Source organism: Sinohyriopsis cumingii, unplaced genomic scaffold (genome assembly GCF_028554795.1).
Source record: "Sinohyriopsis cumingii isolate HCF-2022 unplaced genomic scaffold, ASM2855479v2 utg000615l, whole genome shotgun sequence".
Classification (NCBI taxonomy): domain Eukaryota; kingdom Metazoa; phylum Mollusca; class Bivalvia; order Unionida; family Unionidae; genus Sinohyriopsis; species Sinohyriopsis cumingii.
The window spans coordinates 1,190,581-1,210,895 of record NW_028315917.1 but is presented as its reverse complement, the minus strand read 5'-3'; the positions used below and the strand labels follow the sequence as shown (position 1 = coordinate 1,210,895).

Genomic DNA, 20,315 nt, shown 5'->3' with positions numbered 1-20,315 from the left:
ACTGAGACTCATGATGGGTAACTATTGGAATTTGTTCAATACTGTTTCACTTCTGTCAAGCACCAGTAGTTTTGTCTATCACAATAAAAATTTTGTTTTCATATTTGTCCTTACATGAATGAACAAATAATAGGACACGTGGATACAACCTTGCAGAATGCCTTAAATTTGTTGAATGTTTAAGATTTGACAGTTTTCCACAATATTGGTCATTTCAACAAAATATTGACGTCAAATTAATTAGGAACAATTACCAAACTTCTGCTGTTAATCATGGGACCATAATCTGGGCTATAAAGTACTATGTACAGTACCTTACAATAAAAATGCAGTCAGAATTGAACAAAAGCTCATAGCTGTGCACATGTATATTCAGTCTCATGACTGGGTCATTACTTTTAAAGGACTAAAATATGGTTATCATTTAAGTGTAATTCAGAGTTTTGTGTTTCACTTTTTGTTTTACTTGTAAAAGAAGGGCTTTCATCAAGAATATAAATGTACCTACCTCAGAGGATAAATTTACACTGTTCAAGATAACCTCAACAAGGTCTCAAACAAGTCAGAATATTTGTTCAGATTTCTTTAAAAATAAAGTACATGTAAAAGCATAAACTTGTTGCAAAAGGTGTCAAGCAGCCTTTTTAAAATAAAAAGGTACAGTAGTATTAGTACAGTTTTCAAATCATTGCTACTATTTTAGTACTACCTAAAATTTGATTTGGCATTATATCTATTACATTATCTTCATTATATCTAGGACTTGCATATAATCATCCAATAACAGTGTAGATAAATTGGTGCCTGTAACTCAAAGAACCACTAAAGAGCATGATTACAGGGACCATACACAGTAAACTATGCCAATTTAATAGAGACCATGTTTGCTCCATAATGGTCATTCCCAATGACTCTGCATGAAAGAGTGGTGTGTAGAGCAATTCTCACAAGCCACTGCAGCAACTCCATCAGGACGTGCGGAGAGATAATGTTAGTTTTCTTCTTAATCCTCTCCACTCTCACTGACCACCTCCACCATGTTGTGTGGGGTTCCGAAAATACATGTGAGTTGTACTGTACATACATACATACATACATACATACTTGGACAGGGCAAAATGACAAAATAAATAAGAACATTCCTTTTTATGATATCCATGTTGAGGCACTATAATGAGTTGATCCATAATGACCAACTAGTACAAAAAAAAGGAGTAGTGTTCATCAAAAAAGCATTAATTCATAAAGTTTTATTATACAGTACAATGTACACAGCACGCAACAAAAATATGTGGTTATGAGCTAAAAGCAAAACATAAATCAAAGTCACTAAAATACAAAATGGGCATGGCACTGGTACTAACAGACATGCGTACAATAATCTAGTTAATGCATGAATAGTTAAACAAAGTTGACTCAAAGTGATGCATGCACTGATGGTCAGTGACTTACGTTTGTGATGAGGTTGTAGCACTCATCAAGATGCATCCTCTTACCAAGTCTTATTATTCCAGCCACAGTTATGTATAAAAAGAAGCAAACAAACTGAAAAAAACTATGGAGTCATAACATAAATTTAAAAAACATAACCTAATGTAAAGTGACAAATCTACATCAGAGCTACCGTTTTCTTTTGTTATATGAGTGTGGTACAAACAGAGATACCTTAGTAACAGAGCTACCTTTTTCTTTTGCCGTAAGAGTGTGGTACCAACATAGATACCTACAGAGCTACCTTTTTCTTTTGCCATAAGAGTATGTTATCAACAGAAATGCATACAATTATATAGTCTGGTGATGCTAGTGCAAAAACAAAGCTTGAGATATAAACATAAATCATGAAATTCAGACAAAGAAAGTGAAGCATGAAATATGTGTTACAGTGAACAACTTCTGTGATGAAGCTATTGTACTTGTCATGAAGCATCTGCCCTGTTTATTCAGATATAGTAGTATGTACATGTATGTAGTGATGGGATAGAAAAATTCATTGCTTGGAACAACCGAACAAAAAAAAAACAAGAGCCCCTCAAAGGGACTGATGCTCTAATGGATAAAAAGAGTTTTAAATGAATTCATGATAAGACCATTTCTTTCTTTTCACTGTCACGTGTTGAAACCATCTATTCTTCTACAATAGCAAGCTTTTTGAATTAGCATCTGTGGTAAACATATTGGCTGTCAGCTTGGCTAAATTTCATTTTGGACAAAGTAGACATCACTGGAAAACCCCATGTCATTCATGAGAAGTAGTGACAACAAGATTTGTAAGACATTGTGGCAGCCATACTGGATGTATGACTGGCACTATTTTCATTTAGGACCAACAAGGTCTGCTGGTTAAAACTACAAGTTAATATAGCCATCCATTTGGAGTGACCTAGAGATAATAATATTTTGAAATATCATTTTTGTTATGACTCTATGGTCACAAACTTAAGTAACAGAAAAGAAGCAAAACCAACAAGTTTTGTAAAACTTAACAAACAATTTAATTATTAAGGTGATAAATGAAAACTGTGAGAGGAACATACAGTATAAATGACATGAATCCAAATTAGTCCTTATAAAGGTCTATGAAAGTCCTAAATGAATGAAAAGTCCCTTACAATTTCAATATTGGAAATGTACTGGTCTTCCAAGAACCATGACATCATCAAGATGTTGTTTTCCAGAGTTCTTTCGAAAAATTTATGATAGTTCCAGAATAATATTAGAGTCCAAATAATCAGCACTTTCTAACACCAATGAACAGTCCAAACAAATGTTTTTCTCTTAAAAAAATATCTAAGTACAACATAAAATACATCTGCAGACTTACAACAGGAATACTAAAAGTGTGAATGACCCCAGAAATTGGAATGAAACTGAATGCTTAAGTTTCTCCTTATATACACCATATATTGCAAATATAGTTCACAATAGACACCATGTAACAACATACACTATTGATTTACGACAAATTACATATATTTACATGACCTCAGGCTACCAATGGGAATCCATAGAATTCTTCTTGAAACTTTCATATCCCATCAGTCACTAAGAAAATACGCCATAGGCGCCATTTTCAGTCTTATGTTATGATTACCGGTATTATTATTAACTGTCAACACATAAACATCTATTTACAGATTGTACGTTATTTTGTGTTTTCAACAAAGCCAAATTACGCTCACAAGTTATAACAAAAAATATTCTATACAGTTTACAAACATGAATAAACTTATCAAAAATTAAATAAAATATTTACCATAAGTTACAGAAATTATAGATATACACAACACTTTCCATTCAAGAGTAGCAATAACAAGATTTTCAAGATGACTGCTGTGGCAGCCATACTGAATGTCATATCAGCACCATTTTCATTAAAGACCTGAACTGGACATCAAAAGAAGTCTTCTGGTGAAAGCCCCACAGCAATATGACTTTCTGTTCAAGCTGAGTTGTGATAACAAGATTATTAATATGGCTGCCATGGTGGTCATACTGGATGTCAGACAGCTCGACACCATAAGTCTTTCAAGACCCAGATTTGATGGGACCATCCATGTAGGAGGACCAGATACTGGATGATGTCAGATTTGCACCATTTTTGTTCAAGATCAAATAGATATCATAAAAAGTCTTTTAGTCAAATGACCATGTTCATATAACCATCCATTCAGGTGAAGAAGTGATAACAAGATTTTCAAGACAGTCATTGTGGCAGCCACTTTGTATGTTCAAACAGCACAATTTTCATCAAGGACCAGCTAGATCATGGGATAAATATGCGTGTAAAGTTTAAAGGTAATCCTCCAAGTAGTGTAGGAGAAATAGTGACAACAAATATGTGCAAATGGATGGATGGACAACGGACAACAGACCAACTCATAAGCTCTTCGGGTCTATGACCAGTAGAGCTATTAAGTCAGGGCAACCATTTTTGCCAGCTTGAAAACCTGGCTGGGAAACCTAATATAACCTTATGATCAAATTATCATGTAAGAAATTATAATGATGGAATTTTATACTTTTTCCAGCAACAAGCATTTGATTCTTAAATTGCCCTTTTTGGTACCAAGAGTCAGATGCCTGGATAAGCTCCATATAATTCTGTGTGTGTGTGTGTGATTAGGATTTTTAACGTAGCTTTAACAAGTTTTCAGTCATATTGCTATGATGTCTGCAGTGTGGCATTTTGAAGTGATGTCTAGCACTGGGGCATCATGATGCAGACATGTAGCATGATGTCCCACCCAGTCACATTGTCCTGACACCAGGCCGACCAGTCCTAACACTAACCTCTTAATGCCGAGCGTCTAGCAAGGCAGCTGTTAGTACCATTTTTGTAAGTCTCTGGTATGATTCGGCCAGGGTTCAAACCCACAACCTCCCACTTCCGAGGCGGACGCTCAAACCACTAGGCCAACGAAGCGGTCCAAAATAATTCTGCACTTAATAGTTGAGTGATGTCTACAGGTAAGAAACCACACTAATCCACATATGCTCGCTATCTGTTATACATAATCCAAACAAATAGCCCCTCAGGGTGAACTCTTAAAGAAGCAAGACTTGCAAATGCTCATTTTTTGTCAGCACACCAACATATGTCAAGTGTATCTTTCACCTTTGACTTGACAATGAATACCTATGATCCTGTAGCAAACTTTCCCATTGGTCAGTTGAAGAAATTGGAACTCAGTGTAGAGCATGTGACAGTTGTTTCTGATTGCTAAATGAATATAACAAGTAATAATCCAACCAGTTTCAACTGTTGTTGCATACTATATTGGATTATAGGGTAAGCAAATGTCCCACATGTAATAAAATTTACATTTACCTGACAGTTCAAACACAGGAATAACAATAATGGAATAATGACAACTGTAAACTCAGATAAACATAAAATATACCTCAGCTTCTCATCAGAGGTCACTGACTACAGGCTAAAAGACACCATAAATGGCATACAATTGAAAATTACTTTACCTAAGCTTTTAAAAATCAAATAAAATTTGTAAAATTAATGGAACAAAATGTTATTCTTGCATGAATAAAATAAATGTACATTTTGATGTAATAAATTTAAAAAAATACATATATATGTCCTGAAGTAATGTTGTTTTCTGTTAAAACTTTTGAGAAAAGCACTTATGAACCAAAAGTAAAATGAAACTTCACTACATGCATTCTGTACACTTCTGCAATAGTCATAAACAGGCTTTGTGAAAACTGCATAGACGATGGCATGGAAAGATAGATTTAGAAAAAGGAAATGTTTACCAGCAAATTCAAAAGGTGCATAATCTGATGCTGGTGAGTCTTGATCTGGCAACAGTCTATCAGTTTCCCCTGAAAAAACAATGATATATGTTATCTAGAGACATGGATAATACTAAAGGGGACAAGTCTATGTTTTTTAAGTTCAAGAGAGTGATGCTTTAGTGGTTGAAAAGAATTTGTAGGAATCTATGAGAAATCTGTTTTGACCTTTTCCCTATAATTGCTGAGTACTGAAATCATCAGAGGTATTCTTGAGAACCTCCAATATACCATATTAGGTGAAAACAGAAGGCCCAGGTGCACCTGATGTCACTCACCTACCTACATAACAACCTGATGTCACTCACCTACCTGCATAATTTAACACCTGTATGAAAAAGTGTGGGTGTATTTGCAACTGTACATGAACAGTATTAGGGGCACGATATGCTCTAATTAGTGGCATAAAGCAAATTTTACAGGAGTACAAGACCCAGAACTGCAATTCCAGTGAGAACTATAGGAGTCTTTAATCTATTTTTTTTTTAAAACTACAGGCATATTTCCACCTCCCCCCAATGCTGGTATACTGTGCAAAAAAGCTGTATTTTGAAACTTGCACATTTTAATTCACTGGTTTAAGCTTTTCTGAGAAACTTAGAAATTCACATAGTAGATGATATGTGCTTTTGAACTTTGAAAATCTGCATGCTATGATGAGGCCTAAAACAGTACTTTTGAATTTCAAAACATGTTATTTTAATCTGCACATGAGTCTCAAATGAAAGGTACTTTCACAACTAGTGTTTTTGTGAATATAAACGAATCCAGAAAGAAAGAAAAATATCTTAAGTGATCACTGAAAGGCTATAATTCTAATTTGGGTGGCATAATAGAAGTCTCTGCATTTAAAGAATGACAAAGAAGTATTTTAAGCACTAATTAAGCCCTTTGTGTGAATAAACAAATACAACTATTTAATAGTTAATGAACTTTCATAACATCTGTGTGTGTGTGTGTGATTTGGATTTTTAATGTAGCTTTTACAATATTCCAGTCATATTGTACGATGTCTGCAGTGTAGCATTTTGAAGTGTTGTCTAGCACTGGGGCATCATGCCGCAGACATACAGCATGATGTCCCACCCAGTCATATTATCCTGACACCAGGCCAACCAGTCCTAACACTAACCTCTTAATGCTGAGCACCTAGCAAGGTAGCTGTAGGTACCACTTTTATAAGTCTTTGGTATGACTCAGCTATGGTTTGAACCCACGACCTCCTGCATCCGGGGCGGATGCTCTAACTGCTAGGCCACTGGAATGGTCGATAACTTTTGTGCAAAGTACACGTATCAATCTATTTAATAATAGTCTGGATGTGAAGAGTAAAAACATTCGTCTTCATAGTTTGTGAATTATATATATATATATATATATATATATATATATATATATATATATATATATATATATATATATATATATGTATATATATACACACATACACCTCTCCCTTGATAATTCGCACACAATGGGGTCCACAAACATAGACCGCACTATAAGCGAGGCACGAGTTACTGAGGGACCTCCAAAAATTGAACAAAAATAACTTTGACATCAAGAAAACCAAAGGGGGGGGAGGGCAGTGGGGGAGAGCAGTGTTAGGGAACTGTGCCGTTTATTGACTGAATCCTCATTTTACAATCACGTCGATAATAATTTTATATAACTCGCTTTTTCTAATGAAGTTGTTCGTTATTCTGTTTAAATAACATTTATTTTCAAAAGGTCCAACATATGAAAGATTGTTCCAACTGGTTTCAACAAGCATCACGTGTACGCGACAAAATCTATATATTACGTCACTTCTTTTTGTTCTCTTGATGAGTCTGGTTCCTGTAGTGATGTTTAATATTATCCTGCCAAATCTGGGAGTCTCAAGAGCAGGGAACTAGACTAACTGTTGATACACCACTAAAAATGATTCCTTTTTTTTTTTCAAAAACAAGCGACATTTATTTCATGAGACAATCATTTGCGTTGAAACTCAATTTTTGTATAGTTCAATATTGATGTTATTTCATTGGAAGTAATAATGAAACTTATTATCATCCTTGAGGATATCTCTAAGTGCCAGTTAAAGAATTCTCCGAAACTAATGCTTGCCCACAATGGTCTGTATCTATGAAATCAAGCACTTTATTTTATGAAGTATTTATTTTGCTTGGCTGCCTTGTTATCTTTGATCACAGTCATGAAAGAGTCAGTTAATTTAAGGTAGTTTATGTTACATACACAACAACATTTATAAGTGTTCGATTGATCAAATGAAGTGAGTTCACAAGACATATGACCGGGGCCGCTAGATTTAAGTTTGTAGGATTTTCGTGCCTTTTAACTTTCCTTTTATTCTACCTCCTTTTTTTGATTCAAAATACATAATTAACATGATAACACAAAAGAGGCCAGCTTTTAATTCAGTGCAACAATACAACAAATACTTATGGAAGTCAGTTATCAAAACAAGGTCGGCACTTAATTAGGTTCTCAAAAAATGCTAGCGGACATAGCTATTATGGTAGATTGACTCATTTTATGTTTAATTACAAGATGACACATTGCATTTATGATGATCACACTTAAATGGAACTAAAAGATAGAACTAGAACACAAATCAGGTGACAGTCTGTATATAAAGGACTAGGTAAACAATTATTAAATTATTATTTCCTGTTTTTAATAGTCTATGGAATCACTTTTATTTATGTTCAAATATAATCTGAGAGGAATCATTTAAGTGCTCATTGATTTTTGGGATTATTGAGGACTCATTCAAAGACATTCTGAATTATATCACTGTGATGTATTACGATCATTGGTACATCAGCACATTCAGATTACTGGAATTCATTTGGAGCATTATACACTTCTGGCCTTGTGATATGACAATTAGGCTTATTTTTGAATTTAGTTCAGACTGCCAGACAGGACTAAGTTCCTTTTCAATTTTAACTTTGTATTCTAGGGAAATAAATAGTTTATTGAATTTTACAAAATGTGTAGGCTTTGCTTCTTTCTGTTACATTGTTGAAGACCACAGGATCATAGCAGAAATTTGGTGTTTGTCCAGGATGTGAATTTCTCTAAAACATTTCAGAGATATTAAAAATTGCCTTTAAAATTTAAATTTACTTTATTTCAGAATTTCATTGTCCACTGGGCAAACATTTTAATTTCTCACATTTAAGAAATCTTTAGTGGAACCAACAAGCATTCACAAGGTTATCTAGTGTAGAGAACTTTGCTTCAAATCCTATCCAGGAGGTGTTAGAGTTGATAAAAAGGATGACCTGCTTGAAATTGATAGACATTAAAGCATCTTCAACAAAGCCACAAAAAAAAATATTTTTGTTCAATATTTGGTAGGAAATGAAATTTGGGATGTAGGTGCTTTGTGTTGGATAATCTTATGTCATTTGTTTAGGCTCGAATAAACAGTAACACAAGAAAGAGTGAAAACAACAAGCTTTTAAAAATAAATACTTTATTTTACTGGAAAAAATCTGTAAAAATGAAAAAAATAAGAACTTATGGTTTTATAGAATCAAATCCAAAAGTAATCCAAAAATAAAAAGAGAATACAATTTTAGTAGTCCTAATTTCAAAATGTTCTACTGATGTCATGTTCGAATCCCAATGAAGAATCCAAGATGGAAGACAATGATGTATGCTGCAATCTGTAGTGTTGAAGTCTACAGTTACTTTTAGAAATAAGAATTATCACTCCAGTTTTTGATAGCTGAATACATTTTTTTTTTAAAACTGTCCTTGTTCATCAATTTCACTTAAGCACAAATATTTTCCAGAAAAATAACAGAATTAATCCTTTTGAATCCAAGTAATTTGAAATAACTCAAACAGCACAACATACAATGAACACTTTAACGGCACAACTTCTACTGATTAATTCTCCAAAACATCGGTTATATGGGCTTTCTAAAATGTAAACAAGGGTCACATGATCATCTTCTGGAAGTTTATAAAAGCAAATACTTGTTACAGATCACGTTTACCCAGTGTGACCCTGACAAAGACCAATCATTTTTATTCTAAGAAATACAAAATAAAAAAAAATTGTTTACATCTTAAAGACAAAGTCCCATCATGACCTTGGAAACAACCAATCATTTTAAAATAAAATAGAACTTGTTTACAAAGGTTGCTACAAATTCTGAAACAAGGTCAGGATTTAGATCAACACCTGGTGTGTTTATAAACTAACAGTCAAGGTCAAACTATTTTCTGAAAAAATATCATCTCTAGTGAATAAATTTACATTACAATATCATGTAATGAAAAATAAAAAAATAAAAAATTTAAAACTGACAAACAATTAAACTGAAATAAATATATATTAAATCAGATATAATTAAATCAAATATACATAACAATAAATCTGTCTTTGATAGGACATTAAAGTAATTACAGTTTAAGATGGAACTAAAATTAGTAAAGATTCAGATTCGGAAAGAAATGATGGAATTACAAATTGAGAAAAATGATGCAAATGTGGAGATGAAGAAATACAACTGCAGAGAGAGAAAGAAGAGAAATAGAAATCAAAATAGAGAGAGAAGAGAAGCAAATGTAGATGCTGAGAGAAGAAAGGGAAATGCAATATAGATTAGAAAATTTAGAACTGACAGGCATAAAGCACTCTTCCCCTTTACATATAAGTTCAGTTTTGATGTTACCAGAAAGTTTAGGTTAGTACCCCCTTTTCAAAAAAAATAAGCAGCTCAATACTTTGCTCATTTTGAGAAAATTGCAAACATATGAAATGGCCAAGAGAGCAGTGGACTTTATTATTACAAAGTGTACACACTGGCAAAGTATGTGAAGTCTAGATAGTGTGCTGATTAGGATGTGGTTAAGGAATGTATCTTGAAGGGTTATGAGATGATACATGAGGCATATCAACAAAGGTTTAGGAATTGTAGAAAATAAATAGGACAAACCCATCTTGAATTTGCAAGAAAAAAAGAACAGCTCGGTCAAGTAAGTTGATAAAGATTATGATAATTCAGACAGACCATGTTAGAGTTCAAGAACTACATCCATAATGATTTCAAGAACTATCTTAATGAGCGAACTAAGGAAACTTTTGAAAACACTGTTTACACTGCTTATTATTATTCCTATGCTTGCAAATTTCATTTGTCAATATGACTTCCTCTCAGCAGTATTGTTTTGGAAAAAACATTTCAGTCTCATATGAACAATGGTATATTAAGACTATAGATATATTGGTAGTGAGGACATTGGTGGCTTTTTTAAAATGCTAATTCATTAAATTTAGCAGGGATTCACACATGCCTTGTATCACCTATAAGGTAGATAGGCTAACAAGTCTATCTATCAACAGTACTTGTGATAGGTGATAGTGACGAGTCAATAAGAGCATGCATATCCTTGTAGATTCATTTTCTATTTGGAAGTTGCTGATCTGTGCTGTATAGCTCCAGTTTGGTGTCACTGAGGTCTTGTATTTTGCTTTAAGGCCTTCAATGAATTTCCATAGTAATGGGTGATTAATTTCAGAGCAGCTGGCTATGTCCATGATGCCCACCCTCCATCATAGGTTTTAGGCAGATCATTAACAGTTGCATCATATCCAGCACAAAACTAGGTTGTCATTGAGCCCTCTGTAAACAGCACCTAGCTGTCTTCCAATCCAAATTTTCTAAAAACAATCCAGAAGATCTTTAAGATCATCAGTGTTTTCCTGGAAGTATGAAGATTCAATCAGTTTTTTGAAAGATTCAAGAAACAAATGGCCAATGTCAAGGTAGATAACTGTTGAACTGCTAAGGAAATCCAGGGTGGTTCATGCATTGCTAAAAAGTCCTAAATGTTCTATCACAAGTCCAAAAGTACTGAGTAATCCACTGATCTATACGAGTTCCAGAGGTATTCAAAATGATGTTAAATCTATTGCACTGATGTGCCAACAGTATTTTGATGAATCACAATATAATCCAAAATGTCTTTAAATGAGCTCACAATAATTCTGAAACAGCTATTAAATATGAATATCAAAGCACTTTGTATTTCCAATGAATACTTTGAATTAAAAAAATAAAGTCCTCTTAAATGAACACAACATATAAATCCTCTGAGACTGACGATTATGCTAGGAACAGAATACTTTCAGTAAATCCTCTCCTATACAGAAAGCTAATACATAGTTTCTGAAACAGAAAGAGGGTTGATGACTCATTTATAGTACATCCAAACTTGTAAACAAAGACAAGTACTTTATACAGCCAGCCTATCAGGAACTAGGTCAGCCTGGCCTTTTCAAGAAAGTCAAATTACATCACTTGTTTATCAGGAATAGTACAGCTGCATTCCTCTTGAAACAATGCACTGTGTTTTAGGAATGACTTCATCTTATGGTACAGTCATAAAGAATATTAATACTTAATATATTAATTAGTAAATGACCCTTACAATCTTCAATCATAAAATAAACAACACATAATATAGATATACACAACACTATTTAGTCAACAGGTATGTCATCCACAAACTTTAGTGAACAAAAAAAGAAGAAAACAAAAGTTTGTGTAGAAACCATTTTTGTTCATAACAGACAAGTTGAATTTGACCTTAGATATTTTCATAAACAAATCAATAATTTCTTCCTTATCTGAAGTATGAGCTTGCCATCCACCAAGTTTGGTCTAGCTGGTATGTGATGTAAAATCACTGTAATTGTGTGGAAACCCTTTCAGTCACAGTAACCTTGACATATGACCTATTCATCCAAAAATTAACTGGCATTTACAACCACAAAGTTTAGTTCAAGTATGTAATGTAGAACTAAAATTAATGTCTGGAAAACACATTACTTCTTTCTGTCACAATGACCTTGAAATCTGAACCCAAATTTTCTTGCCCGAGTGCATACTATCCATCCATACATTTTGGTTCAGGTCTGTGATGTGAAACTGTTATTAGAGGGAAACCATTTCTCTCCGCCATTTGCTATAATATTGACCTTTTACTAACCAAATTATTAGGTTTCTTTCTTCTCCAATGTGCAAGCCATACACACAAACTTTGTTCAAAGTATGTGACGGAAAAACAGTTATTTTATGGAAAACATTTTCTTTTATTGGTCACAGTGACCATGATCTTCTCATTCGTAAATTGACAGACATTTTACTTACCAGAAGTGCAGACTAAACATCATGTTTAATTCAGGTATTTGACCTATATATGTAGTGTAGAAAAATATTTCTTCTTTCAGTCAGTAGCCTTGAATTTTTACCCTTTTCATCCCAAAAACTGACAGGGTTCCTTCTTAACAAAGTACAAGCCAAATGGACTATATCACATCCAAGTTATGAATGCTGTAAAACATATGAATGTAACAGCTGAAAATCACTGAATACTGGAGTATCTGCATTTTACTAGATGAAAGACATTTTTGGCAATTTGCTATAAATGCTACACAGTAAAATATATCAAGCATTCTTCTATTGAATCCAGGGATAGTACTTTCTGTTTGGTGTATATTTATAATTCTCGGTAATTAATTCTATATATCTTGATTTCTTTCATAGGAATCCGGAATGACTGAGTAGATACATGAAAATTAATTACTAAGTTGTCATGCGACTGCGTCTACTACACATGAGTGCATATGATACCGACTGAGTAACATAATTTTGTGGTGATGTGTGCTTAGTAGTGAGGGATTATGAGTTTGTGTATGCGTGCAAGGTGATGGGTGCCATTTACCAGCGGACCTGGGTTCAAATCTCCATAGAGAACGAATTAAAAATTCCATAACCGGTATGATAGTATTATTTGTGTTAAAATATTAATTCTGCCTACTGTTATCAAGCATTCTTCTATAGAATCCACATATATCCTGTTAAATAAATTGGAATATTTGATGAGATTGATGTTTGACCTTTTTGTTTTCATTTTCTATTGCATAATCTACACAACAGGCCCTTGAAGGGACTGATGCTCTACTGTTGAAAATAAATGCCAGCAGGAATCCAAAATAAGACTGTTTCTAGTATCCTTTTATTCATGTTAACTGCAGAGTTCCTAAACCATTTCTCATATTATTCGAAACTGCAACAATAAAATTCGGAATATAACTTTTATATGTCTGTGTTAACTTGTCCTCAATACACTGGTAAACAGTGGAAAAAAGCACTAAAAACTAAATGAAATTATGTAAGTGGCATCATTCAAGATGTTCATCAGATATATCCACGAACTGACTTTCATAAAAATCCATTATCACTTGACTGTTTTATAATGCACGCAAGCCAGTACAATAAAGCCCAGGAGTCAAGACCCTTGACCTCATCATTAATGTCAGAGTGCTATCAAATTCTCCACTGGAATACAAACCTAAAATCAATTCAGTCTCAACAAAATTTACTTGTATATGTACAAATCTCTGTGTTCTTAAGCTCACTGAAGACTAGAAAACTGCAAGCAAAATAACCTCTGACTCAACTCCAAGGTCAATTAAGTTTGGTTTCATTTCAATCCTCCTTCACAAAACTGCAGATATATTGATGATCAAATACGCACTCCTTTCATTAAGAACCAATTAAATGTTACAAGAAGCATTATTGTGAACAATTCCATGTCAATGCCAGCATTCATGAAAGTGTAAGATGGCCATGGTGCAATCTTGGTGGTCTGATGGACACTCTTTTCATTCAGGACCAGCGTAATAGTGTTTTGATTGAAAATCCCATGTGAACAAGACTCACGGTAGAAGAGAAGATATATTTTTAGGATTTTTATGAGAGGGTGAGAGAGAGTGAGTTGTTATTGTATGGTTAAATGCCATTTTTCAGCACAAGATAGGCTATACAAAAGAACCCAGGAAAACCCCGGAGAGAACCACTGAACCATGAGAAGCTACTGGCAAACTTTCTCACATACCCTCACTGGCCGAACTTGAGACTCAAACACAGGCAGACAGAGGTGAGATGGCAGTGATCCATAATGGTGAGCGCTTTAGACCACTCAGCCACTTGTGGCCCCTGAGAGGAGAGAGAAAATTAGCTATACGGCATATTGGACATGATACATTTGTGTTTCTGATTTTGATATATTCATTGTGAAGACGATGTGTGGACAGGCACCAGTTTCTAATTTTACAGGATATGGGCCTCCAGAATGAAAATAAAAATAAAACAGTAAACAGATTATTATAAAAGAATATGTTCCAGTGTGTACCCCACCCCCACTTCACCAATATTTCCTCAATGTTATTACTGTCACTTAACCAATTAGAAGCCCTCAAATAATCTGGCACTCAAATACGGCACTTTGAAAATAATATTCATGCTCTGATGTATACAAGTAAATAGAACCTATGATATCCATTGTTTTAGTTGAAAAAATCACAAGGAAAATGAAACCAAAATATACAGGTTCAAAAGAAAATCAACACCCAAAGTAAAACATAAAACCAAACCAATTGCACAATGTTCAAGTTAATGATGAAAAAAAGAATTAAGCAAACTGACATGCCTGATGAATGTTACAAATGCTTTTCTTGTGCAATGATTGGAAATCCATTCCAATGAAGAATTTATAAACACGCATGCATGGGCACACACCATCATACATGACATCGAGCTGGTAAACATCTGGTCTTTCTTTTCAAAAAAAGAAGCAGAGTTCTGGAGGGTAAATATATTTTATACCTGATTTTATCATTTAATCTGAAATAATGCTGCAACTAAGGTTCACAACGTTACCAGGTAATAGCAAGATTTCAGTTTGATAGTGCGCACACTTATGCAACATAAATATACTGATCAAGCTGAAAAATATGTTAAAATATATATAATACATTCAAAATTAAGCAACTGAACACTGCCAAAATACTAAATATATACTCCAAAAGGACCATCATCACCACATTTTTCCACATTCACATAGCTTCTCTTATTATGGAAATATATATGTGCATGATACCTCAATTCCTGTTGAGTCACAGCTCTCCAATTATGCATAGAGAGGTATACAGGATGCAGACAGGTATACAGCATGCATAGAGAGGCATACAGGATACAAAGAGAGGCATATAGGATGCATCGAGAGGCATACAGGATGCATAGAGAGGTATACAGGATGCATAGAGAGGCATACAGGATACACAGAGAGGCATATAGGATGCATAGAGAGGCATATAGGATGCATAGAGGCATACAGGATGCATAGAGAGGCATATAGGATGCATAGAGAGGTATACAGGATGCATAGAGAGGTATACAGGATGCATAGAGAGGTATATAGGATAGTACAATTCTCTCATAAAAGCTACACTACAGCAAATAAGGCATTGTGACCTAAAACTGATCAGCACAAGTCTCATACAACAATTGCCCTTGTTCATTAAGGTTTATAACCATATATTTTGTGCAGTTCAACAAAGACCTTATGAAAAATGCCACAAATAATCTTTTATATTCAATTTAGATGAGACACATGCCACCCCATTAAGACTTTGGGACCCGCAATTTGATTTTTTTGGGCAAGGGGAGAGGGAATGTGGTAAGGCATCAAATTCATAATCAAAGGGTTATGGGTGCAATACATTCCTATGCCAGTGGCCATGACGATTGTCTCTTTTTCATTAGAAAAATCACTTAGCTTCACTTCCTTGGCATAGGTTAAAGTGTAAAACACTTAGCTACTACCAAGTTTTGATGCACTTTAACCTATCTGAACACTGTATTCTTTGTTGTCAGATATTGTAAATCTTCTAATCTGATAAAAGCTCTCCAATTAGTAATAATAATCGGAGTGATGGAGACTTTTTTGTATTATTTACCAATTACATACCCTTCAGCAGGTAGGGATCAACATCTCTGTTTAAATGAGAGTACAGTCATTTTAAACTTATTATATTTCCTCCCATGAGACCTTAAATGTTAGTCAATTGCTGCAAGTGAATTTAACTTTTTAAAGAAGAATTTTCTTCCACTGACTGCTTTAATGTACTTTACTGATTACGTCATAAACTAAGATGTAGTCATTTTGCATCATAATCACTACACATCAAAATGAAAATTGATGTGTCTTATATGCAGCAACAATATTTAAACACAACAATGTAATAAAAATTTCAAAGAAGGAAGATCTCTAGAAACATGATCAAGTACAGCACAGTTCAATTGATGCCCTCTATAACTGACCCAATATTCAGTTAGTGGAGATATGGATAGAATTGGTGATCCAGTCCAGTCATGTACAACTGTGTATAATAATATTCCAAACACATAGGAAAAATCTCTTATGCAGTCTGATGCTTAGCATTACAAAAACTTTGTTAATCTCCAATACAAAGTGTCTGTAATTTAAATAAAAATTCACAAGAGTTTTCTAGTCATTTCTTTGCTTATACCCATGTAAAACATGGTTTTCTAAAAATTATGTTTTATCCACCATTTTAGCCGAATCCTGACTGTAAGACAATGGTATCATATGAAACCTGGATGCTGTAATAATAGCGCTCATCAATACAATTGTCAAATGACCTAAAATGTAGAAATACCAGTTGCACTGAAAGGGGTATATAAACTTCTCACTGACAAGATACAGTGATTAGCTGAACAAATGTATCAACCACATCAATTCCCTCTAATAATGAGTTACAATGATAATGAAACCAGTCATGGACCAGGGTTAACTAAATTTCCCCCAGCAGATGGGAGGGTAGCCTCAACATCCTTTCAGTAATTACTTTTTACAGATTACCTACTACAAGAGTTCTTTGAAAATGAAGCCAATTTTTTCTAGTAAAATATGTTTTTTTTTTCAGAATGTATACATATTCTTCAAATATGTTATCCAATCATATTACTTAGAAGAACTCCTACTACCTCGCAAATCCAGCCCTCAAAGATAAACTTTTACCTAAAGGTATCTAAAACTTGTCCGCCAACCAAGGTGGCGGTCAGGCAGAGACATATCCCCATGAAACTGGCTTCAAAACCAGTGAACCTCCCAGTTACTACTGGAGCATTAGGCATGCTCTCCATAGATGTAACTGCTGGGAGGCTGGGAGGGTGTATATGTATTATGACTGAGTAAATGTTCTTGAAGAAACATATTTTACTAGGAAAAATTGGTTATTCTTTAAATACATTAACCAATCTTAATACCTTAGGAAGGAGGTTAAAGGGAGGTATATACCCTTACCCCAGAGATACCATCTCCAGTCTCCTTAAGGCATGTGAAACAGCTTCTCTTCATATGCCAACAAAATTCTGCCTTTACAATCTATTTCTTAGGCCATCAATATTCTGGATGCTGTTTCAGCTGCACTCATGAATACGCGGACTAATTAAAAACACTATTCACACTTTGTTTCAACACTGTATTGATAAACTCTGTATCCTGATGCATCTTGTAATTTATTCTAGTAACCACATAGTGGTTTAGTCAGGTAGGTATCAGAGTGAAAATGGAGGGATGGAGAGACCGTTTATCTGTATTAGTTGATTGATAAGATGAATTTGTAAGGATTTGTTGTTGACAACACCATTTTATAAAGTCTTACACCAGGACGCAGAGGTCCAGGTACTTGGTTCCTCTTCATCGTTTGAGATAAGTCATCATTGTAGAGTTGCTGGACAGAATGAGGACTCCCTTTCCATTTAAACGTGCCTACTGCCAGTGAAAGGCTTTCACAATGGCTGTCATCTCCAGAATATTGATATGCAGATGTCATTCCTAGGGAGACCATGCGCCACTGACTTCCTGAAAGGATGGTAGTTGGTAGGCTTCACAGCCTTCCATACTTGCATGGGTACAGTCTGTAATTTCTGGTGGTTGTACTTGCCGATGTATACCCCCTGTAAGCCAAGTTAGGTTGCCCCAAGTCTGCAGATGGTGCCTCAACTGTGTGCTGATGGTGAGGGATGGGTCAAGTGGGAAAATGTTTGGCCTCCATTGGGACAGAAGAATAACTTCCAATGGGCACATATAAAAGTGACCTAGGATGATGAGGTCTGCTGCCACATTGAGTAAGCCTAGTAGGTGAAGAAATTCTCATAGAGTTTACTTCGAAAGTAAAGAAGCCACTATGGTTTGGATTTCAATGCCCATTCCTGAGGGTCTTAAACGAACTACGTTTGCCTGTTTATTGAACTACATAACTAGGTAAACAGATTGTAGAGTTGATACTAGGTCGGATTTTCCCTTGTTCAGGAGAAATCCCAGATGCACCATTACTCAGTTCATCATACGAGTGAAGACCCAGGGCCTTATATTGGGTCCAAATGGGAGCACTCTGAATTGGTAAATGTTGTCGGCAAATCGCAGGAATGTCCAGGAATCATTGTAAATAGAGACAAGAAGATATGTCTTTTGAGTCCCCCTCTTGAACAGCATTCAAAATGCACCGTAGTGTTTCCATTGTGAACCCAGTGGTGTGAGTGAATTGATTGAGGGCATTTAGGTCAAAGACCGGATGCTGAGTGCCATTTGCCATTGTGACCAAGAAAAGTCTGGAATAAAACCCCAGAAAAGTTTTTCCGAATGAGTTCTATGGCTTTTTCAGGAAGAAAGTCCTTTATTTTTTGCTGCAAGGTGGTGACTTTGAATCGGTCCACTGGGACGATTGAAACTTTGGACTATGGACAAAGGACCTCTCTCTGTTTTGCTCACTTTTGTGGCTTTTGTTGGGTGTTGCCTCAACAGACAGTTTTTCAGAGGTTTATGTTCTATGTGTGGCTCTTGTGTCCTTTCTTTGATTTCCCCTAATATCCCTGAATCAATGCTGTTGTTGTTGGGGGGGGGGGGGAACTGATCTCCTTGATGGTTTCTTTGCAGACTTCTTCAATCTGGCTGTTAAACAGAAGGTTAGAGAATAAAGACTGTGTTTGTAGCTTGGCCTTTTGGTGATCCTTAGGAAAGGGGAGGTATAGAGCACTGAGTTGCATTCTGCCTATTGTAAATTTGTAGCTGCAGTTATGGGATTGGCCAAAGTGTGTTGAGTGGCTCTATTCAGTACACAGACCACTCTTCAGATGGACCCCCTTGCATAGCCTGAAGTATTCAGAGTGGGGAGGATAAGCTATGATCCACCTGTTGGGAGACAGTCATAGCGACAAAGTCCAACTTAAATGCGGCAGCTATGAGATTGTGCACCAGATGCTGAGTGCGATCAAAGGTCATCTGATCCATACATACGGAGCATGGCTTTTTCATCCCCAAAGCAGTAATATCGTGGTCAACTGCTAGAATTTCCTAATGAAATATTGGTAGATAGCAAAGGTAGAAATATCAATGAAAGTTGGATTAGAGTCACTTTTGTGAAAAGAAAAGTCAACTGATCCTTGGATCTCATAAATGATGACGAAGGCAGTTCCGAATGTCTGTAACTCTCCCAGACTGCAGAACCAATTTGAGCTTAGATTCTTCCTATTTCATCACAAAATCAACAGATGCTAGAGCTCTGGTAAAGGTAGCAGATGGAGGTTGAATCTTCCCATGATATCATAAAATCTAGAACTGATAATATTACTTGAGAACAAGCATTATCTTCTTATGTGGTATGAGGTGAGGCTAAAGTCTCCCTTGATGCAAGGGACTTAGCTGGCCAAGAGTGACAAGGTCTGTCACTCACTAAGTTTGTGGAGTGCCCTGAATTAGAAACCGTGACTTTCAAATTGTCACTGATTAAGGATTCTCTGCTCATGGCAAAGTGTCAAGAGATTTGCAAAGCAATATCTGTTGGAAGATGGGGAACTGAGGTTGGCATCATAACAAATGAGTGTTTCGAGGCAAAATATTTTGGTCCCCTTAAATGCCTGCATAGGTAGGATTTGACATACTGGAAGCCAGACTGTTATCTGGTTGACTGAACACATATTAATTGTTGTTTTGGCAATTCATTTATTCCTAGTATATGGCCTATACCACTCAAAATCAAAATAGGGATAGGCCATCTGTGTGGGGAAAATGTCAGAATCATCAGGTTGGGATGTGTTATGGATGTT

General features: G+C 35.2%; 2 protein-coding genes across 6 annotated transcripts in view; both read right to left on the bottom strand.

Annotated features, from left to right (window-relative positions):
- The window catches only part of LOC149773759 (CD82 antigen-like), a 294,550-nt gene that overhangs the window by 165,289 nt on the left and 108,946 nt on the right, over positions 1-20,315 (bottom strand). The gene's annotated exons all lie outside the window — the stretch shown is intronic.
- The window catches only part of LOC149773761 (uncharacterized), a 113,720-nt gene that overhangs the window by 12,576 nt on the left and 80,829 nt on the right, over positions 1-20,315 (bottom strand). The window contains exons 10-11 of one of the 5 annotated variants that reach the window (XR_016417291.1): positions 5,272-5,340; positions 1,453-1,545 (exon numbers count right to left, since the gene is read on the bottom strand). Coding sequence is in view for 3 of the 5 variants with exons in the window: in XM_089946053.1 (XP_089802179.1) it covers positions 5,012-5,340 (329 nt within the window). In the remaining 2 variants the exon portion in view is untranslated. Of the gene's footprint in view, positions 1-1,112; positions 5,341-20,315 lie in introns of those variants that run through there. The other 4 variants (XM_089946054.1, XR_016417290.1, XM_089946055.1 and 1 more) reach the window with 4 other exon arrangements.